Source organism: Seriola aureovittata, chromosome 17, assembly GCF_021018895.1.
Source record: "Seriola aureovittata isolate HTS-2021-v1 ecotype China chromosome 17, ASM2101889v1, whole genome shotgun sequence".
Lineage (NCBI taxonomy): Eukaryota > Metazoa > Chordata > Actinopteri > Carangiformes > Carangidae > Seriola > Seriola aureovittata.
The window spans coordinates 6851450-6876043 of NC_079380.1; the positions used below are offsets into that span (position 1 = coordinate 6851450).

Consider the following 24594-nt stretch of genomic DNA (forward strand, 5'->3'; position numbering starts at 1 on the left):
GGCTCAGGCATTGCGCCTTGAAAAGCCTGTGACTGCATAGCGTGTGTAAATGAAATTATTTTTTCTAATTCATCACGTTTCAATCAGTCTTTTGCGATGTGATTATTGCATATGTTCATATGGCGATAACAATGAAAATATGATTCATCTGTCAGCACTAGTTGCTGCCCTTTCTGACTAACACTAAAGAATCTCTAATGCCACTGCTCTAATTTCCCAAATTTTATGTCTAAACCTTAACCTTATTGCATAGAACTCACTGAAATATGTTCAAGTGCAACAGTGCAGGATTGTTGCGGCACTAAAAAGTCAACAGCTTGCCTTAACTGAATGGATATAACCAAAAGCAGACACCCTAAATTTTGCACTACTATTAACATAAAAATGGTATATTGAAACAGTTCATCCCAAAGACCTATCACTTTAACTCCAGTCCACAACCACATTCTTCTCCATCATGTCACGCCCATTTCAGGTGTAGGAATTTCCCAGTTATTGTACTAGTCATATTATTTTGGTATTTTTAGCTCATTAACTTAACAGCCCTCAGGAACCAGGACTTCCAGTATTAAAGTAACTCATGAAAAGTAAGGTGTGAAATGTAAATTCTGCTCATTTCACACAGCTTGTTGCTACACATTGAGAGGCAAATTAAGTTTATTGCTAAAAAGGTGTTGATTACATTAATCTTTGAGTTTTACTTAGTTATAACTACTATTGTTTGTAAATGTTGAAAACTAAACCCATTTAGATTCAATACGGAATTTGATAAGATTCAGATTCAATAAATTCCATTAAACCACAATCTTAGTCATAGTTACACTGTTATTAGAATAAGGTAATGTAGTGCAGTTTTTTCAAAATCAATCTGAACTTAAACAACATTATTAGGCAACAACAATGCAGCACCAACAAAGCTAATGCAGACCTGGTGTTTAGTGAGATGGATTTTCAACTCAAGAGTATGCCAACAATCTTTAACAATAGAACTGCAGAATAAATACATCCTAAACCCTAAAACTGTACAGAATATATTCAAAAATCGTCTGCAGAAATGTATGTATGATTTGTGGTCACGAGGTTAACCTTGCAAACACCCTGGTGTGGTACTCTAAAATACCAGCAACAGGATCCTTCACAAGAGTTTCCAGAGGCATCTTAGAAGATCTTAAAAGTCTTATGACATTTGTTTGTCACTGAAGAAATGACATTGAAATTATAGTCTTTTTATTCACAAGGTCAACAGAAGAGTTTAACTATTCTCTTCTAACTTTTACATGGTGTTCACCTATTCACTGCTGGACTTCATTAAGAATCAGTCAGAAAGTCCAAGTATGCAACAAGTGCCAACACTTGCTCACTATGATCTGCCAAAAAGTGGAGTATTTGTTGAAACATAAAGGCCTTAAATGATCAGCGTGTCAGTTTTACCAGTGCATGAAAATGCACAGCATTTAAACAACATAACACTACTGTTATGTTGCTCTGGTCTATGTCCTCAGGTTTTACAAGCACAGTTTTGACATAGAACAAACGAAATAAGAGGCTGCTACACTCAACGGCAAGCCAAATTAGTTTTCTAATTATTAGAAATTAACACCAGCAAACATCCAAATAATGGTCCATTTGTTTGGCTTTTTTGGCTCTATCAGACAAAGCAGCAGGTTCACAAACATCCTTTGAATGTTCTAAAAGAAAGAAAACTATTTGGCTGGAATGAAGTATGAGGTAGCAGAGGGATTTGGGGTAATTTACTATTCACTATGGCCCAACACAAAACTATTTCTTTCATTAAGTGACTGCAATACTATACACCGGTTGCATAACTGTATGTACCAGTAAACACAATGTTAAGATTTAGGGGCTGAGGATAACAACAAGGTAACAGCAGAGAGCATACAAAGCATCAGAGTCAACCTGTGCAGCCAAACACTAAAGTCCCGAGGAGAAAACACAGCAGGAGACTCCCAGAGTAGAAGCGTGGGAGGGAAAGAGCAGCTATCAGCATATATCAAGTCATTTTACTGGCAAAAAAAAATTATCCATCTCTGGAAACTTGCAAGACTCAGAACACGCAACCCAAACACCTCAGTGCCACAGTCCTTTAAGGGCTGTGAGGCAGCAAAGACACTCTGACCCCACCTGATCTCAGAACAGAGCTGACATTTAAAAAAAAAAGAGTGGACTCACAGTTTTGAAGTCGCTGTGGCTGCATTCCTGGCCTTGGTAGCGGCAGTAGAGCATCATCTCTTTCAGGTCGTGGCCAACCCTCTCGATGAATTCCTTCATGCTGAACGGTGTGGGCTTATATTTGGTGAAGTTGGCTTTTTCCTGCAGGGAAGCCAGCACATCAGGCTCAGCCAGGTGTGGCTGGGGGATTTTCAGGTGCACATCCACCAAGGCCATTAGCTCTCCTGCGTGGTACAGGTCATTGCGCGTGAGGCGGCTGAAGCGGTATGCATTGAGGTTACAAATGGTCACGGCGGGAAAGACCAGGCTGCTCGATACCACGGCATCCACGCTGGTAACGTGAGGATAAGAGAGGAAATAAGCCAGGCGTTCAGCACTCTCCAGGGCTAACAGTCCCAGGCAGGCCAGCAGAGCTGCTGCCCAGAGCAAGCGGCGCACACTGGGCTGACCATAAGGGAAAACATAGCGCAAGCCATGCAGTGTGCTGGCATGAGCAAAGGCCTGCCAGGAGGTGGGGCGCAGGCTTGAGGTCTCCTGGCTCCCCTGACTGCCACAGCTCTCCTTCAGATCCATCATCAGCCCTCCTGCTCCTCAGCCAGGGAGCCCCTGGTGCACTCACACCTGCACAGGCAGAGACGAAATGTCAATAACAAACATAGATTCCACAATCATATCGACGATACTGATAAGATGCAGGAAGAAAGAGAAGAGGAAAATAGTGGCCATTAGGGCAAGAGACAAAGAGGAAAGTAGAAGACAGAAACAGAGACCTGCAGCAAACAATCACAGAAAAAAATAAAAATTGAAAAAACTGCTAATTTAAAGGCAAGCCACAAATGACAAAGAAGAGGAAGTAAACATATGAAGGCAAACCTTGCCACAATCCAAATAACTACTATGGAAAGTAAGAGACAGAGGATTAAGATGCTCCCTCAGGGCATCCCTCTCCATTCCACCTCCACTCTCAATCACTCCCTTGAGCTGAGAGTTACTGTGGCTGCCAGCAGCTCCTACTACACCCCCAACACTCTCACACATATCCACTAAACACACGCTCTACCAAAATCCCAAACTGCTCCCCCACCCCTACCCCCTGCCTCCCCTCCATCCTCTGTCGCCCTCTGTAACTGCTCGATTTCATTGACAAAAATCCCAGAGGTAAGTCCTCTGTGACACCCAGAGCAAGAGGTGAGAGTCATTTAAGCAGCAAGCCAATCAAAGCTGCCTCTGTGTATTTAACGTCCCGACTCATCTCCATTCAAAAACGCACACTCAGGCGGTAACTCAGTCTTCATGCACACACACACACACGGACAAACACACACCCACATGCACATCCAGGTTCCTCAGGATCCCCCATGCCCCAAACTAATGACAAGCCAAAGCACCTCTCTCTCGTTCAGCCTAGCAAGAAGACATCCAGCCGGCGCGAGTGTGTGAGTGTGTTTGTGCGCGTGTGAAAGAGAGAGAGACAGAGCGAGAGAGAGGGGGAGAGAGAGAGAGAGAGAGAGGGCTGTTGATGATCAGAGCCGCTGGTTAGTCTTGCATGCCGATCCAAACTCCTCCCGTTTTCCTCTTCCTCTGGCCAGATACATCCGCTTTCTGTCCTCTTCCCAGCTCATCTGTAGCAGAGACGAACAACAGCGGAGCCGGGAGAGACGAGAGGCGCACACACCAACACACATGCTCGGAGAGAGAGAAAGAGAGAGAGAGTAGAGGGGAGAGAGAGGGAGGGGGGAGAACGAAGATGGGAAGGCGACGCTCTCGCTTGCTCTCTGCACAAGTCTCTTACTGAATATGTTTCCTCCTACAGCACCGCCACCTTCACTCATTTGTCTTTCTGCCTTTGATATTTCCACATCTTGTCATTGCAAACAGGGTGATGGACGGATGCAAAACGGGAGGCTGTCGGAGATAGTAGAGGGGAAAACAGTGGTGGCTCCTTAGTCGAGGAGGGGGGTGTATGTCATGGGAAGTGAAGCAGAAGTAGAGACAGAGGAGTAAAGGCAGGGAGATGTAGGTTGAGAGGAGGGATAAGGACAAAAATAAAATAGAAACACTAAAAAAAGAGTAAGCCAAATTAAGAAGTGTGGTCACACAGGCTGCACGGCAATGTCACATGCACAGATGTATAAGAGAATAACAATACACAGAGTGTTTGTCTCATATAAACAACTGAAATTGTGAACCTGTATCAGTAACTGAAGGCAATTTATCTTTGTGAGTAGCTGTGTTTATCAATCAAGAGAGAGAGAAAACAGCCAGTATGTGACGCTATATGGGAAGACAGGAGGAGGAAAGCAGTGAGAAGAAAACAAAAGAAGGTGTGAGGGGTTAAAAGGTGGTAGGAATAAATCAGGTTCTGTGAGGATTTGTACTGAATGTAAATAGGCCTGTTGTCAACCCAATCTATCACAGTAAATCAGAATGTCACCTCATAATTTTCAGCAAATAAAAGTTATAGAACATAATAAAACAAAACAATCATACTTACCTGTAAGTAAGTTCAAACAATGGTCATGTAGATCATCATTATTATAAGCAATACTAATCGAAAACTACATGCATGCATTACACCTGCTACCTTGGCAACGACACTACTCCCATCTTCTGACCCTTGGTATCATGTCATGCCAACATGCCAGTTAGAGTCTACTATCTGAACATTACTTAAACAAAATTACACCTGTGAGAAACCCTTACCAATAAGCTGGCAGAAATTAAGGTGGTGATGGTCAATTAAGGAATAAGAAATTTACTAACAAACCAACCAACAGCCAGTTAAGGTACTGCACATTTTTTTAAGATTACATTAAAAAGTTTGGTAAAAATGCAGTGTCAGCTGAGAACCTCATCTTCTAAAATTGTTGGGTAATTACTGTATACTTCTAATTAAGTGATTAAAAAGTACTGGGCAGCCCAAATGTAAGTGCCAGTCATAAAAATATGTCTTAATAGCTCTAGGATAAAAACTCATTACTTACGTTTAAGGAGGGTACAGTATAATTAAGGTACTTTATGTTACATCTATTTAGAGCTGCAAGAATCAGTTCATAAAAATAATCCCCAAATAATCCCTGAATAACTGGACAACTGATTACTAGGTTTTTCAAGCAGCTATGCCACAAAAAAAAGAAGCTGTTTCCCGACTCTCAAACATCAGCCTCTGTTTATAATTATCACAAATGCAATATATTGAGGATTTTGACTGTTGGTCACATAAAAGAAGACATTTGAAGACCTGACCAAGGAATCTGAGAAACTTAAATGGATTAATTTATGACATTTTCTCGAATAAACAATTAACAGAGAAAATAAGTGGCACGTTAATGTTAGCTAACTGGTCCTTGCTAAACACCTGGCGCCATGACTGCACCTCTTTTCAAACACTTATAATTAATACTAGTTATGCAAAATATTTTTATTTGTATTTTACAACGACGATATCAAAAGTGCGTTTTATCCCGGTAAAAGTAAAGCGTTTGTTTTGAAGGTTAGCTCACCTGTTGTCATTGCAGACTTCACGGTTGCTACCTCGTTTTAATCCTCCTTCTTATTTTTTTCCAAACAAAAATTAATCCTTCAGTCGTGTACTGTTCTGTTTGGATACTGTTGCGTTGGATAGGCCACTCAAAAGGATTTTAAACCACATTTAAGCTGTCTTTTGTGGGCCTTTGGTCTTCCCCTTCGTCCATGCACGGCTCTTTGCTAAAACTGCCAAAGGCTAAAACTAAACAATATGGCGGTCGGAAATGGCGTACTTTCTTTTCATTGTTGCCAGTTGCAAGAAAAAAGGACAATATAATGTGTTTACGTGTATTTATGTACCCCTGTTGCTTTTTTACAGACATGCCTTCTAGTGTTTTGACTTATTTTATGTTCTACTTTTGTACTTTACGCCTACTGCTGTTTTACCTGAAATATTATATTTTACTTTTGTTAATAAAAAAAGAAGGAAAAAAAAGAATAATAGCATCATTTAATCTCACAAACATAAATGGACAAATTTATCCAGTTATAAATCCCAGAGCAACCAACAAATGTTTGTAAAAGTTTTATTTAAAATAATGCATAAGTGTTACCCATTATATCTTAGATATAAACCACACCAGGATAGCTTGTATGCATTTTGTAAAAACAAAAAATAAATAAAAAGTGATGTGACTTTGATTTGATTTGATTCATTCAAGGTGAATGCACCTACGCTGAAATATTTCAGAGTGACATGACTAACTTTCTTCAAAGAGGAAATATATATAACCTTACAATGGACTTCGTAGATACATTTTTGTTGTTTGCAAAAGGAATCAAGGATAAAAAACGGTGGTATTTCATACATTGTAAATCTGCTTTTGATATTTGGAAAGTTTAAGCACTCAAACCAAAAGTCACACTTCAGTGTAATCAATGCCACCTGTAATACAAATCTTGACACCCTGAAACTTAGTCTGAAGAGCAAAGCCATACATTTTTGGAACTGATTAAACAATGTTATTTAGTGTGAAACATATATAATATGTATGACATCTTTTTTTATTTGTTTTTTTCCTCAGCTGGATATATTTGTTATTCTTTTTTTATTTATCCTTTATTTGACCAGGAAGGCCCCTTTGAGATACAATATCTCCTGTGTCAGGGAGTCCTGAATAGTAGTAATAATAGTCTGAAAATGTCTTCCAAACAATGTCAAATGACCTGTAATAAGACTCCAATGTGATCGTCTGAGCAACAGTCTCTAATGTAAAATTCTGTAATATACAAAAAATAAATAAACATTCACAATAAAAATCGCATTTTATTAGTCAAGAATACCAATAATAACATTTCATTTAATTTTTGTTGTATGATTAATCTGTATTCATCTTAGATAGCTTTTGCCCTTATTGCATCAGAATCAGCTATGTGTTATGTGCATCTTGGGGTATCTGTCCATCTCTTTGCACTTGCAGACCAAGTTCAGCAATTTGCAACAACACAGACATACTAATTAAAAGTAAAGTGTGACTGAATTTGAGAGATACAGTAATGTATTTTTGTCTTTCTGTCAAGAGCACACACACACAGCCTACACCCACACACACTGTCAGTCGATCAGTCTTTCTCCCAAATGAAATTTGCTGTGGTCTCAGACAGCTGCAGGGTTTGCTGGTTTCTTAACAACTTAATTAAGCAAATCTCCCCTTTTCCCACCGAGGTAATGAGCGTAGTTTTACAGGGATTAAACAGTCTCCAGGGTTGAAAATAAGGCTTTATGCTTGAGCAATCTTATCTGGCTTTATCCATCCGGCTAACTTTCCATCCTCGAGATTATTAAAGGAATGAGCCTTGTTAGCCTTACCGTATTTTTCTCTTTTTAATTTGCAAGGTTAATGCTAAAAAGCTTAGTGCAACATTATGAAATGAGTCTATTACATTATTTAATATGAGTTTATTCTTTCTGACATTGGGTAAAGGCATAAATTGACCTTCTTGACTTGGATTAACATCAATAGCTGATAATCACTCATTCAGTTTAGAGGTGTCACAGCAAAGGTTTGCATATAGGTGGGTGAGAAGTTAACGGAAAACCCATGAAAAGTATCATTGTAATCTACCAAGAGCATCGTGAAACTCTACTGAATGGATGAACACCACTCTCCTAGATTATATACAATCATTTGGTGTTTTGATGATGGGCTATCCCATGTGTTCAGTTGGGTTGAGATCTGCTGAGTGCAGAGGCTGCAGCATATGATTCACATTGTTTTCATACACAATCCAGTCACTGACCTCTCTTGCTGTGTGAAGCGTCTCCATTTACTAAGTTTTTCAACTCATTTATTCAGAATCTTCATTTTATGTGTCAACTATCTATATATAAATGGTATGTAAATATATGCACTTGATTATATGAACAGTAGCCTACAGAATACATTAAGGACTATAATAAGGAAACCAATGTGCAATGCAAACCCATTTTCACAGTTTTTTCATGATTTTTCTTCCAATATTCATTCTGGACCTTGGAAACAGCAATTGACAAAACAAAATGAATTCCAGGTCCATTTACTAGCTGTTGTGCTTCCAATCGTAACACAAGCTCTTTACCAGTAAATGTTGTATACAATAATTTTTTTTCCTTTACCTTAGAGACATACTGTATATATCTGTATATATACTGTATATAAGTTCCAACTGACAACCTTTAAGCCTAAATGCATGATTCATTCCTAATGTGCACAGAAAAATAATAACTTTGGAAAATTACATTTTCATCATGATGAAGATAATTTGGTATAACCGAAAGCTCTACAGCACCTACTAAATGGACCTGGAGTTGATATTCTTTTGTTGATCGCCGTTTCAGAGGTCAGGAATGAATGCTGAATTTCATCTTGGTACAAGTTCTAAAAGTGCTTTAACCTTAGAAAGAGCAGCAGACAAAACAACCACACGTCAAGGTCCATTTAGTAGCTGTTCTAGGGCTTTTGATCATAGCACATAATCATGATCAGCAGATGGAGTTTGCCATATTGTCATGGAATCGTAGATGTACAAATTTGCATTCCCAGTTGAAGTCTGAAGTTCATTCTCTACCATGGAGACACATATAACAAACATATATCACAATTGAAAGCTTCAGAACACCTACTAAATGGAGCCTGATGTGAGATTGTTCTCAACTGCTGTTTCCAAGGTTAAGAAATTTAAACCTCTGCAATACAGACAAAGTCTTTGAAGTGCACCAAAAAAAAAAAATCGTGCAATCTGATCAAAGGCTCCAGAAAACATACTAAAAACCTTGAGATGTGATTGTTTTGTAAACCAATGTTTCTTCTGGATTGTGGCTCTTGTTTTATTTACTTGCAGTTGAAGTTTCACTTTCAGACGCATTTCTCTGACTTTTAATACAAAATTGCCAGAAACTGGTAAGGATAAATTTAACTAAACCTGTTACTAATATTAATAAGATAGTCGATGTTTCTTGTTGACTAATGTCGTTTATTGTGAATACACTATGTCCCTGTTTCTTAGCTTCTACTGAGGTAAACTTGGAGAATTCTTCAGCCTTTCGTTGTGAATTTCAACTGCCACTTTCTCCAATTTTCCAACCATTGTGAGTCATCAACAATTCACTTGAGAGATATTATTAAAAAAGACGCCTGTTGGATATTTCAGGCCTTTCTACCCAAATCTCAGAGTTAACGGTTCTTTACATCAGATTAAAAAGCTCTTTCCTCCTGAGTCTCCAAACAAGAATACACCACAGATAAGGATGCCTTTTAAAAAAATATTTTTTGAATTTTTTGGGGGTCAGTAGGCACTTCTTATTCTATACGCATGACAAGCCTGAAAGAGTAATTACACTTTCCGACTATCTTAATGGATTATGAAAAATAATAAGCTCTTACCAGGAGATAATTAGGATGTGTAAGTACCAGAGTTGGCAAGACTGGGCACAGTTGATTATTACCTCTGGCGAGAGGCGATTGAAGTTGAAGGGCAAATTATTCCAGAGTGTGAGCAATAGCTGCAGACGTATTGGAACCGAACCACTTTTGTGAAGGTCTTAATTGGTAGATGTACAGATAAGGAAAGGAGCAACCCCCTCTGCACTCACATACATAAAGATAAGAGCTTTGTTCTGGTTCATTTAAGTTCCCCTCCAATTAGGATTGTTATCACCATGACTCTGAACTGGGTGTTGGATGTCTGTATGCTCTCATAAACCCATGAACTTGACTAATGATGTCCACTAGGACCTGCACAGCCAGGGAGGGTGTTAGATGCTACCCCCTACTGGTATTGGGATTAATATTAGGTTATTTACTACTATGTAGATGTTCTACATCTACAGCAGTGGTTCCTAACTTTTTTGGCTTTGTCTACTTGTGACCCCACATCATAGGTTATGGCCTAAGTGTGGACAACAACTGTTAGCAGTAGAGTGAAAGAGAGTGATTTTTTCTTCTTGGATTATTTCATTTGGTGGATTTTAAAGGCTTGAAGAGGTGACAGTATCTGATATTTCTCAAGAAAATAGCAAGAATCATAGAAATGTTTCAAAAGAAAAAATATTTATGCTACTTAAAATCAGGATCTTGGGGCGTCGTGTAGCGTAGTGGTCTAAGCAGGCGCCCCATGTGTAGAGGCTACAGTCCTCGCTGCAGTTGGCCCCGGTTCGAATCCCGCATCGGACGGCCTTTCGCTGCATGTCATTCCCCCTCTCTCTGCCTCCCCGTTTCCTGTCTCTCTCCACTATACTATCAAATAAAGGCATAAAAAGCCCAAAAAATATACTTTAAAAAAAAAAAAAAAAAAAAAAAATCAGGATCTTATCTCATCTTCACATATTTCCTGTCAATTAGTGGATACTATCACCCCTCGGTCTCTAAAAAAGCATTCAAGAAATACAAATACCACAGGAATTATCACCTCTTGGTTTCGCTGGTAACATATGTAACCTGTGACGAGGGACATGCAAGTGGACATAGCACCATTTTGAGGGGTCACAAGCCAAAAAGGATCTATAGACTCCTTAAGATTTACCTTGGGACTCTTTGTGTTGTCCTCAATCCCTGGTTGGGAACGACTGAGCCACACTACACAGCACAGTTCCTAAGTATATATACAGTGACATGTTTTCTGCTATCTAGATTCTGAACTTCAGTGCACTGGATTTGAAAGTAATCAGTGGTTGTGAGGTTAAAATGCTGACTTTCAGCTTATAACTGAGGGTGTTCACATTGATATTGGGTGAACACTTACTTAAATCCCTACTCTGTAAAGCTCCTCAAACTTAAAAGCTTAGTTCACTCAAATTACAATGAACCCATATTTTCTCACTCACCTCTACTGATATCTAGCGAGAAAAGTGCAGCTTTGGTTTTGAAGTTGCTGCTACAACTCACGTTCAATGGAAGTGAAATGAAATGTGTTTGTGTTGCTGCAAAACATTGAAAATTACATTTTAAAAAATTCAACAGCAACATCTTTTTCCAGAAACAGTGTCCCAGTTACTCTGGACAATCCACTAAACACTCTGTCAACAGTTTCCATTCATCTTCGGTGGAAAGTAGCTTCACTGTAAACTGTTCACAGTGAGGAGTGTAGATTATCCACCAGTCTTTGGAAAGACATGTTGCTGCTGACTTGTTTTAATGTCTTTTCCCAGTCCTTTGCAGAAAACCTGGACGAGTAAAACAAACAGCATCTGCATGGCTAGTTACTGTGAGGAATGAGGGAGAAATTTGTGTGAACTGACCCTTTAATGTAATTCAAATCCATTTCAGGTTAGCAGTGGGGGGGGCTTGTAGCCCTTTACATACAACCCCACCCCCACCCCAACTTTTGAAGCTGTAGAATAAGGACAGACCCACAATTTCAACACTGTTTTCTCTATATGGATGCAAAAGTCGCCTAAGCTGAAAGTCACCACCTTATCCTCATAGCCATTGTCTAATTTAAGATCAATTGTGTTGAAATTTTGAGCCAAAACTGTATAAAATGCATCACTGTGCAAATACTTACAGACTGTACTGTAAACTGTACTTACTTCAGGCACACAGCAAAGAGGAGAAAGCAAGAATTATTCGGGATGACTGCAAATGCACTGTATTTCATCATCCCCATTCTCTTTCTTCTGAACATAAACCAGGAAATTTGCACAGCTGCATCATACACAAAATGACAAAAAGGCTGAGGATTAACCTGAATCTGTTACAGTGTTTGTGAGGCTGGGGTAGTGGAAGAGTCTGGATCTGGGGCTCAGATCCTATTGGGAAAGCCTACATAAGAGCCTGTTAGTCACGGTACAACTCTACCCTGATTCAAGCAGGGCTGGGTAAATACTTTTTGGTCAAGCAAACCACATGGGACTCTAAGACTGCCTCCCTGCAATCCCTGCCCAAAAACCTCTATTACACCTCTTAATGCACAGTAACAAGCTGGGTCACAGTTTATCCACTCCACTCTGACACTCAGATAAACAGACACCAATGAGAGGAGAGGGCAAGGACAAAAACTAACAGGAAAATGAAACAGACAAAGAAGCCTCACCTCACTTTTCATTTAGCATAATTTGCAAATCAATGCTGTGTAGATTAGTCTTCAATTTCAAGGTCAGTGAAGCAAGGGCAACAATGGACGATACACACCCAATCTCAGACTAATTACCAGAATTATCTTTATGAGAATATAAATTGTGGAGCTGAAATGAAACAGGGATGATTTCTGCAGCTTTGTCATTAAATAATGAGCATGTGTTGGCTTTGAGTGACTGCTCCTTATAACACATCAATCATCAATGATGCACAGCGATGAGACAGCAACAACAAATTAACTCAAGACTATACACTGTGGTATTTATGAAACAGGTATTGAACACAGTTGACGTACTAGGAAAACATCTTCCCAGGATGAACTGTTGGCTGTTAGTCAGCCAAGAAATAACTCAAGTCAGTGGAGACAGTCTGTATGTTTCCTGATGTAAAGTTACATCAAAGGCTGTAGGTGTCCTCAGGTAACTCTCCCAGGAGTTCATCCAAGTCATCATCTGCACAACAGACATAGAATGGAGACAGGTGAGAGCATGAAACAACTCACTCCTATTCAACTGCCATGCTAGAAAAACAACCTGTCAGAATTAGTGTTACAAAGTAAGAGTGATTAATGACATCTAAATGAAAATATGTGATGCTAAACATTTACTGAAGACATTACAGAGGTAGCTAGAAACTGAGGGAAGAGAGGTCAGTGGCTGGAAATGAACTGGGGATGTTGCAGTTACGTGGTCTGTTGAGAGTTTAATATCGTTTTGTGTATTAAAATAAGGTACTGCACAGTGTGTCTAACTGAACAATGCTCAGCCACTTCTGTAATTAATCCGCTTTGTAAATCACCATGAAATGCAACAGAATTACTGTTAGGAGATGTCATCCAGACAGCAGAGTAACAGGAGCAAAAATTAAGTTGAGTGTTTTATGAGCAGTGAGGGTCTGGAAAAGATTATTCGGTCAACTGATCAACATAAAAATATTCTGGAACTATATTAATAATCAATTAATTGTTTCAGTCATTTTTTTTATGCCAAACATTTGCTGGGTTCAGCTTCTCAAATATGTGGATCTGCCATCTATCTTTGTTATATATCACTATAAATTTATATGAACTGGTTTTGTTTTTCATAGTATATCATGGTGTATCTCAGTGTACAATGGAATGTTTCGCTACATTGGATTTCGGGCCAGAGAGTCAAATGTCTCAACAGTTTACCATTGCTTCTGTTTTATTCAGAAAAAACAGCGCCTGACACTTGGGAAACTCAGGATGTGACAAGAATTAATGTCTTTCCCTCTCAACAGAAGTATTATTACAGTCAATCTGAGGGGCCCCACCTGCATCCCAGCCTGTGTCCTGTGCTGCTGGATACCCAGCAGGCTCTTGGGGGCCTCTGCTGGAGCTCACTCCAGTGCCAGTTGGAGCTTGAGGTTCTCCGTCTCCCTCTGTGCATTTTTCACCCTTTTCTCCCTCGTCATCCTCCTCGTCAAACACCAGATGCATCCGAGATACCGGCTCCCGGAGGACCGTGGGAGACTGAGAGGATGATGGCAACATCCGCTCCTGGATAGAAAAAAAACAAAACAAAACAAAAAAAACGTTTTGAGGGGACAGCTGACAGGTTGACAGAGCGTTTCTGGATGACGGATTTAATATTTGTTGGAATGCAACTTTGCTATTCTTGTTTTCAGCTGACAATAGTGGGGCTCACCAGGACCAGCGGGGGGAGCTGAGTGGAGGACAGACTGACTCCATCAGGGGCGTAGATCCTCAGCAGGTTGTTGGGTGTCACGTTCAGGTAATGGTTACGATGGGAGGGAGAAAACACACCAACCTGCCCAAAGAGCAAGCGGAGACAAACAGCGTAATCTGAATAAACCCTGTAACCATTATACATTTAGATGAGGTTAAAACACTTAACTGCAGTTTCCAACATGAGTGAAATTAAAGTTTTAAGTGATGGTGGTGTGAGTGAGTTTTACTTGTTTGAGCAGCAGTACGGTTCCAACCTTCAGCTCCTCCACTCTGTCCTCCAGGAGCTGCCGATGTACAGTCCCCTGAATCTCCCCTTCAGTCAAAGATATTAAGGATAACAGAACAATGACAAATAGCTAATCAATGTTTTTGTTTTAACAATGAAAAACACGACACAATGCACTGTGAGAAGTGCTCAGTGACAAACCCAAAGATAAATATCCCCTAACTCTGCTGCTCCCCTCGGAGTGTTTTAGAGTCTTTAGGCTCATTTTGTTTTATAGCCCACTACTTCACTGTTTCACTTCACTCTCACCATTCTCAGTGTCATTTGCCCTCACAGGAGGCAGCTGCTTGCATTAAAAACGCTCTGATAAACCCAGTGTACAGCACATACCCAGCACCAAACAGCAGAGAAGAGGGAATATTGGACTTAGATTGATCAGGTAACCAGAGACATGACTCCAAATGAATGCTAATGTTGCTCCATAACTGATGAATGTGTAAATAACACGTTCACCCTATTGAGTCGAAAAGATGATGTCAACGATGTGTTTAGATTAGAGCTACACAGATAACTCAGTCAGTATTTATTTATTGCAGATACAGTATATCGTATCAGTGTAAACGTTTGCCACTAAGTGACAAGAAAACTGCAAAACAGAAAAGCCAAACTTGGTTTAAGGTCATTTAGAAACTGTCTCACTATTGCATAGCTTGTCCACCTGAGACCACTGACAAAATGATTTATACACTGTAAAATGTCTCACTCAGTGTGTATCCTGCTCCGTATCAAGTCAGTTTGTTTACATTACAATACAAATCATTATCGGATTCTGCTTTTCTGATTAATCATTCAGTCAATTAAAAGTCAGAAAATGCTCATTATAATTTTGACCAGAGTGCCATTATCAAACTACCAAAAATGTTCAATTTATATGAACCAGAGAAAAGCAGCAAATCCTCTTGTTGGAGAAGCTGAACCCAGAAAATGTTTAGCTCTGTGAAGTCTCTATTGATAAATAATGTACATGATTAATCGAATATCAAAATTAAACCCGCTAACCTTTCCAGCACTAGTATACAGTCACCATAGGCTGACAGCAGCTCCAGAGATAACTGCCTGCTGGAGAAAAACCTGCAGAATTTCCAGCAGGTGGGAGGCGAATTACTGACAGAAAGGTCCCTCATGGTGTCAGAAGCACTTAATACTCACCCACTAATGCCAATCAACTGTAACTGAATCACAAGAAGGAAGTCTGGTGTTGAGTACAATATCCACTCCTGAGTGCTGATAATCAGAACACCTTCATTTGGCTGTTTTCTGGGGACCATGGCAACTGGCTAAGCTTAGAGGTGGATCGGACAAAAAGGGTTAAGCCTCGAGACAGAGCGGCAGAGGAAAGGAGTCCGAGGAAAGAAAGGGGCTTGGTGCTGAAGTGGCAGGACAGATGTGAACTGGACTGAATGTGTACTATATGAACATATATATCTGCGTGTGTGTGTGTGTGTGTATAATCAAGCATGTCACAGTGGCTGAACTCTGCTCTCGCACCATGCAGAGCTCAATCAGGCGAGCTCTCGGTGAGCAAAATGTCAAATGTGAAGCAAACAGCTCACAGCTTCTCCACCACCACCTGTCTCTCTCTGTCTTGTATTCACCATTGCTTAACACATTTATTTATTTTTTTTAATTTTCCCTACAGCAGTGCAGTTTATTTGGAGCCTGGGTGTTTTTACCAGCTCCAAGATCTTTCAGTTTCTTTCTCTTATTGCACATTTATACACATTTCAACAATGAGCCTGTGTAATTCTTTTGTGTGTGTGCATGTCCAGTACCTGTTGGGTCTTTAAACACAGCCTTGGCATCAGCATGAGTGTGGATGATGCTCTTCAGAAGCACAGCCATGTTGGGCACTTTGTTTTTTGCCAGCTGTTTCAGTGCAGCCTACATTTATGAGAGAACAAACACACACATTAGCTTCCTTTGTTAATCTGTAATTATTGAAAATTGATTGGCAACTTTTCATTTGTAAAGCAAAAATTTAAGAAAATGTTTGGTTCTAGCTTGACATATGATAGTAAACTGAATATATTGAAATTGGAACTGTTGGTCAGGTAAAACAAGCTATTTCAATCCTTTAGCCTTGGGCTCTGGGACATTATAATGTGATTCTTTTTAAATAACCTCAGACATTTTCCAGACAAAACCACCATTTGATTGATTGTTTATTATGAGAAAATAATCATCAAAACTGATGATTGAATAATTGTTAGCTACAGCTTCAAACCTCTGACACAGTTCGTCTGATCAGCAAAGTCCACTATTTGTAGGATTTGAAAGTTCTTTGTTTTGGTGACGGCTCCAAAAATGAAGCTGTGGTGGTGCTTGAATTTTATTTATGAAACCTAATTCAATAAAAACAAAACAACTACCAATCTCTATCAAAAATTCACATCCAATACATCAACCAATTGAAAATCTTACTCCCCTCACTTCTGGTTTTCACCATCAGTTTAAATGTCACACTCACACAGGGCTGTGGCGATGTACCGATATCACAAATAAACAGCACTGAGCAGTATTTAATGATGGGATCACAGTGTTTCTACGCTGCATTAGGTTTAACATGTTATTGTTCAGCCAACAGAAGCAGGGAGGGCTGTGTGTTAATTTGTTTATTCATGCAAACAGGGATTCTTGGAAGCTGCGGTTCATGTAAACAGCTTAACCTGAATGAGCTTAGCCAGAGTCCTGCCAGTGACTGTGTGCATGTAAATGGAGCCGGTGACAAGCAAGCACGACATTAAACCAACATGTGTAAGTCTCTCACAGCGACTGCCACTCAAGAACACTGATAAGTTATTCCAGAGAGGCCGACACACACAGAAAGAGCAGAATAACAGCAGAGTTTCAATTAGAGTGATTGATGAGTGATCGCACTGTTTATAATTACAAAACACCTCCAGTAGGGCGCCGTCATTTGTCCTGATTATGCCAACAGACCTCCAGCAGCTACACACAGTCTGTTATGATGGAGGATAAAATAAACTGCTTGACCTAAATATCAGCACACGTGTTACAGCGCTTGAGTAAAACAGTTTGAGTAAGACTTTTTTCAGTAGTTTATTCTTGTTACCGAACAACAAAAAAGGTGCGTGATGGCAATGGGAGATCACCTTTCGAAGCACCATGACGACACTGTATGAGTGCAGGAAGCATGACGGGTTCCTCTCATCCAGTCCCATCTCTGCCTTCATCGCCGCCCAGGCACCGCCACTGAACTCCTCTTCCTCAGTTTGTGAGCTGGAAGCCTTTAAAATCAAATCAAAACAGTTCAATCACTCACAAAAAAAAACTATGCTGATGTGATGCTGGTCTTCAGTCTTATGGTGTGCACACCAGGCATTTTATAAGCCATTCCTGTTGCACTGCAGGCTGGACCACTTCAATGCCTGGTTCTGAAGGTACAACAGGCTGGTAAAGAGACAAAAATGCATCCTGAAATGCTTGGAAGATCTAAACCTAATCCTGCCTTCAGGTCATGTCAGAAATATCAAAGTGTGTTGTAAGAACTAAATGATAATTACCATACAAGCGGTCATTTACTGTTTCTCTTGTCACAATATTTTGACAAAAACATCAGTCCTGTGAATGCAAATCCACCCTGTTTTATTTTATGCTCCCTTATCCTATTCAGCACTGCAGATAGATGAAGCCTGTCCCAGTGTGCTCTGGGTGACAGGCAAAGGAGTGGGCCATTGTGCCACTGCCACTCTTCTCTTCCTCTTGGGCACTTGTTCTGATTATAGATAAAAACATAAAAATAAATGTTTCTTTTGTTTCAGAGAACAAGAAAAAAAGAAGTTTCGATTGAATTTCCCAGGAGGAGCTAAAGGCAACACTGAGTGTAGTTCAGTGTTGAGTTTTAGTGTGGGTTAAGTATTGTGTTCTCTCACTTCTGCAATGAGATAAACATTTAATTAATAGATAAGTTGATCAACAGAAAATTAATCTGCATGATTTTAAAAACCAATTAATCCTTTAAGTCATTTTAAAGTAAAAATGCCAATGATTCACTGGCTTCTCAGTCTGGATATTTGCTGCTTTTTTTAGTTTTCTGTGATATCAAATTGAACATTTGGGTTTGGAGCTGTTGATCAGACAAAACAAAGACACTGAAATATGTCAACTGGGGCTTTGGGAAATTTTTCCACTATCCTCTGACATTTCATAAACCAGACAAAGAAAATAATCAATAGATTGTGGTTAGTTGGGAGTTCTAGATTACAGCAGAGCTTTGATTGATGCTCATGCCACATCAAAATATAACAAGTTTTCATGCATTTTGTGCAGGTACTTGTCCCTGTTGCTGGTTTTATTACCTGGCTTGGCAACCGGGCCACAGCACCATGAGCAGGAGTATGAGGAACAGATACCACTATGTCGTCCAGGCTCTGACCCTGTGGCTGAGAGAGAACAATCGAATTAACTTACAGCACAATGGTGGAAAAACAAACAAATAAACAATAGATTTCTTTGACAGTTGTTTAATTTGTACTTAGGTGGCATATCTACAGAGCAACAGCTGACACACAGCAACCAGGTAGATACAAACAGACGGAAGGAATTTCAGCTGCGTGGCAGAGGGAGAGCACCAGCGCTAGGTGTCACTAACCTGCTGCGGCAGGAGTCCAGCGGGGCCGGGGAACCGCCTGGGCCTGCGCCGGTGAGGCTCAGAGCGAGGCCTCTTCTTAGGAGGCTTATTGGAGGCAGATACCAGCTGGACCAGGCGGTTAGTGAGGACCGGTGTGTGAAGAGGATGAGGGCTCAGAGTGGGGGAGCTCACAGAGGAGGAGGAAGGTGCTGGGGAGACTGTCTCAAAGAGGCCACCGGCCCGAGGGGAGGGTCCTGGAGTTGCCCACTGTCTCTGTGGCCTGATGAGTGTCTTGGAAATTGGGCTGGGAGCAGGAGAAGTTGCAGTGAGACCAGGGAAAACACTAGGAATGTGTGGGGAGGCTGATATGAAAGTAGTGCGGGGAGCTGGAGATCGCACATGAGCAGTGGAGAGGGTCCTAGGGGGTAAGCTATGACTAGATGAGCCATACGGTTGGTGTGCAGCCAGAGTCCGTTCAGGTAGTGTTTGAATCCCTCCACAGGTCGGGGGTCGAAGCATTTTGGATGAAGGTGGAGGCTCAACTGTGGGCGCAGGTGGAGCAGGAAGTGGCTGCTCCATCTGGCCATCACACTCATCCAGGTCTGCCAGGTCAACATCCCAATCATCAAAATCATCCGGAGCCACACAGGGCTTGAGCAACCCCCCAGTGTTAGCATGACTCTGTGGTGGTGCAAAGTTAGGCTGAGTATTTTTCAGTGTGGGAGGACAGGGGGGGTGAGGCTGAGGGGTGGAGGACGAGGAAGAAGAGGAGGAGGACAGCTGTCTTAAACCCAGAGCAACAGTTTGTCCAGCAGCAGTGTGCGTGCTGCTTCTTGATGCTGTGCCATTACACAGGGCAGCTGATCTCTCTGCAGTTTGCTGAAGGCGATTTTTCACCGGATCTCTGTGAGCAACAGAGGAGGCACGCAGCGTGCAGGATGACACAGCAGCTGCCACATCGGCTGGTCCAGACGCCGAGCGGACAGGCCAATCTGTCCCGAGCAGGTCCTGGGAAACACACGCACAGTGTGAGACATATTGGACAGAAGGAAGACAATTACGTTACAGACTGTGAGCAGTCCGCACTGACAGTTAAGTAACAGCAGAAATCAGGTGTGTTCGAGTCTGCTGATTATCACCTCATCATCAAAGTCCTCGCCAATGCTGAACAGGCCACTTAACTTACAGGTCTGTAACAAAGGTGACAACACACGTCAGATGCAGTACTATTTAGCAGAAAATGGTCTAATAAAGTAAAACAAACTGTCATACGCTAAAACCTAACGTCTTATTAGCATATGATATGTTAGCCTAGTTAGCTCAAGCTGGTTTTAGTTTTCTGGGTTTGCTCACTTACCATCGCAGTCATGGGATATCACGATGAAAGCCGTGTCTGATCGGTTTGCTTCGCAAGACACCGAGTGCCATTCAGTAACCGCATATAAATATAATTTTCTTGTCTTTTTTAATATACCTTTACTTTGACAAACAAACGCTACTAGCCAACGAGCTAAATTAAAAGTTTTTTTTTTTCTCGGCTGCAGCTCGTTAACGCGCCTCCACGTTCAAATATGACGTAATGACGTAAGAAATGTTTATACAAAGATTGTTAAAGCAGAGCGAGAGGCCAGAGGGTTCACTCCTCAGCACGTCCGTCGCCGCGTCCAAGTCAACAAACTTGAGTCAACAGGAAGAAGTTTGAACGCTTACAATTCCATAACAACTGGGCAAACATCTAGATCAGCTGCTAACGGATCCTGTGGTAAGACTGCTTTGCCCGTGGCTTTTTAGCTTTTAGGATTCCCATGCCATCTTATCTTTTAGGTTAGGCAAGAACTTGTTTTTTGTAAACTATTTATTTTAAATTAAAACTCTAAATCTTTTTTTTTACATCCTGAATAACAATATATCTTAAAATAATCTGTAAGTAATGAAAGGGGTGAATAATTTTCCAAATATACATTAGCCAATATTGTTTTCATATATCAATTTCCTCCAGCAGAAGAAAATGGATGGATAGATGGATGAATTCCCTCCATCCATCTATCAAATCAAACTGTCTTCCTCGCTAATTGTCCACTGTTTCACTCAAAGTTTTTGCATAATTGTTGGCTTTGCATAAATCGGGGATGTTTTCACAATAGCATTTCCTCATTTTGCCTTTTTAAATCGTATGGAAGCTGTTAATGGGTGAAGTTTTGTCAGATATAGTTGCCCTGTATCACCTTTTTCACATTTACAGTATCACATATGCCTAAGAAACAATGTAATACTCTACAACACATTTTAAAAGTTGTGACTGGATCAGGATTTTGTATTTTGACATTTCTTTATTCTTTGGTTTACTTGACTGTTTTAGGGGCTATAAATGCTGGATCAATGCTGTCATCTGGTGGCCAGACTGGATAAGTCAAGTGTCAGCTTGCATTCTGATCTATTAATAACTAGTGCTGAAGTTGTATTTGAGCAACAATCTTGTGACTGCACTCACAGAGAAAGGGCATTTCATGTGGACGTCTTCATGTTAACTTACAAGGGAAACACAACTGATTGCAGTTATGAGAGCTTTTACTTGACCGCTGTGTGGACCCCTGTGATTCACTGCAGTCCCAGTGAAGGGTGAGTAACTGTAGGCTGCCATTTCTGTAAACACTACTGTCCAGAGTGTTGGAAGCAAGACTTGTTGCTTCATCGACTTTAATGTATGGAGTTCCAGCTCAGACCAAAAGGGAAAATTGCATAAAATGGTTTAATTTCTAACCAGTGTTCCTATAAGAAACTAAAGGGAAAAAAAGACATTTCTCTTGTACTGACACTAAGGCGCCATGTCAAAGGACACATTTCCATTCTCGTCTACCTCACTGCGCTCTCTGAGACTGGAGCAGGAGTATCAGGAGTGGCAGGATGCTCGACGAGCATTGGCTCAGAGGAGAGCCCTCACCAGGGCCCCTCTGCCCCGAGCCCCCAGGCCTCCTCCCAGGCAGCAGCGGCTCCAGGAGGTCCGGGCACCCCCACCCCAGGCCCGCTGCAGAGATACGGCCATCCACAATACCTTCATGTTTGGAGACATGAAAGGAGTGTATGCGGTGCTGAAGGACCCAGCAATGGTCAACGCTCTGATGGAGACAGTGCATGAGGAGATGGTGTGGGCTCCAGAGATGGGTAAGACTTTCAACATTTCTTTGTTATTATCTTACATAAATGATTTTAATTACTTGACATCCTTTCTGTTTCTCTGTCAGGCATGTGGACGCTGAGCTCCAAGGTAAAACAAACCTCAGCATTACGTCTGGCTGCCAGCAGAGGACACATAGGATGTGTGGAGGAGCTGCTGTTTCGTGGAGCTGAGGTGAACGCTGACCCTGGAGGCAAGACCGCCCTCCATGATGCCTGCATAGGCGGCTACGCTGCCTGTGTCAGGCTGCTGCTTTCTCATGGAGCAGATCCTGAACTGCTGGCTGCAGATGGCAGCGCTCCTCTTCACTTCTGCACCTCTGCGCAGTCGTTCCAGTGAGTGGTAGAGGAACTGAAATCACTAGCAGCTGACTATTTTTACTGAACATTAATATCAATATTCTGTTCTCTGTTAGGTCCAAGTTGCTCTCAGGGTTCAATGAAGTCCAGTATCAACTTAATTTTTTCTTAAACTGAAAAAATACTCATCTGTAATGGTCACTTCAATTGCCTGTCAAGAATGTAAGAAAATTCAACTTTTCCTAAAGGCTTTGAGAATCACCTCTTTCAAGAAATTACCAAAAGCAGCAGACACAAGAGCGGCCCACTTTTGCAATGAAGATATTGATGCTTGTCCATAGTGTGATCAGAATTTTGTGCACTTCGTTTCAGGTGTGCTGAGTTGCTGTTAGAGGGAGGTGCAGAGGTCAACGTGAGGATGAGGGAGTCGAGGCTCACACCTCTGCACGTGGCGGCTCGGCGAGGCCTGGAGGAGCATGTGGAGCTGTTTCTGAGCCATAGGGCAGATGTGTTGGCCACAAATCAAGAGGGGGAGACCCCTCTGAACGCTGCATGCTCCGGAGCTGAGAGGTCGTCTGAGTCCAGCCGCTACCTCCATGCGATTCAAATGCTGCTAGATGCAGGAGCTGACCCCAGAACTGCAGGCAGAAAGCAGCACACCCCCTTGCACAACGCCTGTGCAAACTGCTGCTCCAGGATTGTCAACGTCCTCTTGCAGCACGGAGCAAAAGCCGATGTCGTAAACTGTGCAGGATACACACCAATGGACTGTCTGTTGCAGGTAGCAGATGTAGAAGTTTACAATCTTTTAAATATAGTCATAAAGTAAAAGTAAAGAGATACATTTATAGCTCCAGCAGAGGTATGAACACTTATTTGCTTGTTCTTTAAGGTGGTGGAAGATTATCCGGACCAGCAACCTGAAACAATAGCACAATCACTTCTGAACCACGGAGCCAAGCCTGTTTCACCAAAGGTTCAGTAAAAATGAAAATAAAAAAACACACTGAGAGAATGTGGTGACCGACACATGTAAAGTCAAGTGTTATCTAATGCGGAGATGGTTGACAGGTGCAAAACTGTGAAAGAAAAGGATGAATTCTCGCACACTGGCTGCTCTGAGTTCATACAACATTTTGCTTGTGCAACTTTGTCCGCAATCACTTTCACAACCTGGAACAACAACATGTTTATAACAAAGCCAAACTTCTAACTGATACAATTAACCAGTCTCACTGGGAATATGTTTGAAAAAATATTATACAAAAATGATAACACCTGTTAATAAGTATATTGATGAAAACTAGGACAACATAATATATTACAGTATAAGAAAGCTATTCCACTAAATATCAAGTAAATAATTCAAACTCAAGACTAATTTGGCCAATATTTTAATGCAGTAATAAAAAGATTTGGATTTATACATTTATATATTATATATATATATAAATGTAATACTGTTAATATGTCCTATCAATCAAGTTAGACAGACAAGGATTACCCCCTGAAATCCTCTCCTTCTTTTAATGTAGTTTGAGTCAACAGTGTTTTCAAATTCAGTGAAATTCTTGCTGTTCTCTGTCGTCTCTACAGATGCTGAAGCAGTGTGTCCTCTCTCCAGCCACTCTGGAGGTGATGCTGAACTCATATACATCTGTCCCTCCCTGTGAATGGATGGACTCTCTATCCGCTGCGATATATGAGGTGAGCTCTCTGCTTCTTCTCTTCTTCTTTATCATCCAGGGTTCTAGTTTTTGTGTTTGTCCCTCTCTGCCTCAGGAGCATCGGCCTTTCTTTAAGTTGGTGCGTGAGCGGAGCGTGCAGCCTCGCTCTCTGCAGCATCTGTGTCGATGTGCCATACGCCTGCACCTCGGAGCCCAGTGTTACTCAGCAGTCAGTAAACTGGACATTCCCAGCTCTGTGAGGGATTATCTGCTGTTGTGTATCGACGGGAGGCTCCAGTGACTTCATGTTGTATACATGATCCAACAGGATGGTGCTGTTTCATAAACATTGTCTGAAATTGACTAATAAAAACCTGATTCTGTTATTTTATTTTTTAAACTAACACTTGTTTTTGCCAACTTTATTATAACTTTAGTCTTATTGATGTTACTTGTTGTTTGGACAATGTATAACTTCAAAAATTACAATATTTCCTTGTGGACTTTCTGGAAGAAAATACAAATAAACTGACGTTTACAACCTGGTTGATTATTATTCATCTTCCATATATTCAGGTTTGGTTTGGTACTTT

At 41.0% G+C, this 24594-nt stretch overlaps 3 protein-coding genes across 7 annotated transcripts in view; 1 reads left to right on the plus strand and 2 right to left on the minus strand.

Annotated features, from left to right (window-relative positions):
- The window catches only part of asic2 (acid-sensing (proton-gated) ion channel 2), a 359570-nt gene extending 355761 nt beyond the window's left edge, over positions 1-3809 (minus strand). Inside the window, exons 1-2 of one of the 2 annotated variants that reach the window (XM_056401474.1) lie at positions 3579-3809; positions 2191-2811 (exon numbers count right to left, since the gene is read on the minus strand). In XM_056401474.1, the coding sequence (XP_056257449.1) occupies positions 2191-2766 (576 nt within the window). In that variant the 5' untranslated portion in view covers positions 2767-2811; positions 3579-3809. Of the gene's footprint in view, positions 1-2190; positions 2812-3063; positions 3171-3578 lie in introns of those variants that run through there. The other variant, XM_056401476.1, reaches the window with a different exon arrangement.
- A 7438-nt stretch (positions 3810-11247) lies between these two features.
- hrob (homologous recombination factor with OB-fold) lies at positions 11248-20400 on the minus strand. The gene is made up of 10 exons (XM_056400665.1): positions 20218-20400; positions 20000-20050; positions 18882-19868; positions 18589-18672; positions 17383-17517; positions 16042-16150; positions 14211-14296; positions 13940-14062; positions 13566-13791; positions 11248-12724 (listed from the first exon to the last, which is right to left on the minus strand). The coding sequence occupies exons 1-10, from the start codon at positions 20227-20229 to the stop codon at positions 12669-12671; spliced, it is 1869 nt and encodes a 622-aa protein (XP_056256640.1). The 5' UTR covers positions 20230-20400; the 3' UTR covers positions 11248-12668.
- A 94-nt stretch (positions 20401-20494) lies between these two features.
- asb16 (ankyrin repeat and SOCS box containing 16) lies at positions 20495-24546 on the plus strand. 4 transcript variants are annotated; one of them, XM_056400668.1, is made up of 7 exons: positions 20495-20622; positions 21220-22022; positions 22103-22370; positions 22707-23115; positions 23227-23310; positions 23931-24041; positions 24117-24546. In XM_056400668.1, the coding sequence occupies exons 2-7, from the start codon at positions 21686-21688 to the stop codon at positions 24300-24302; spliced, it is 1395 nt and encodes a 464-aa protein (XP_056256643.1). In that variant the 5' UTR covers positions 20495-20622; positions 21220-21685; the 3' UTR covers positions 24303-24546. The 4 variants fall into 4 exon arrangements, with proteins under 4 accessions (XP_056256643.1, XP_056256642.1, XP_056256645.1 ...); XM_056400667.1 differs by having other exon boundaries at positions 21220-21479; positions 21681-22022; positions 23931-24546; XM_056400670.1 differs by having other exon boundaries at positions 21220-21479; positions 21695-22022; positions 23931-24546.
- Positions 24547-24594: the final 48 nt, after the last annotated feature.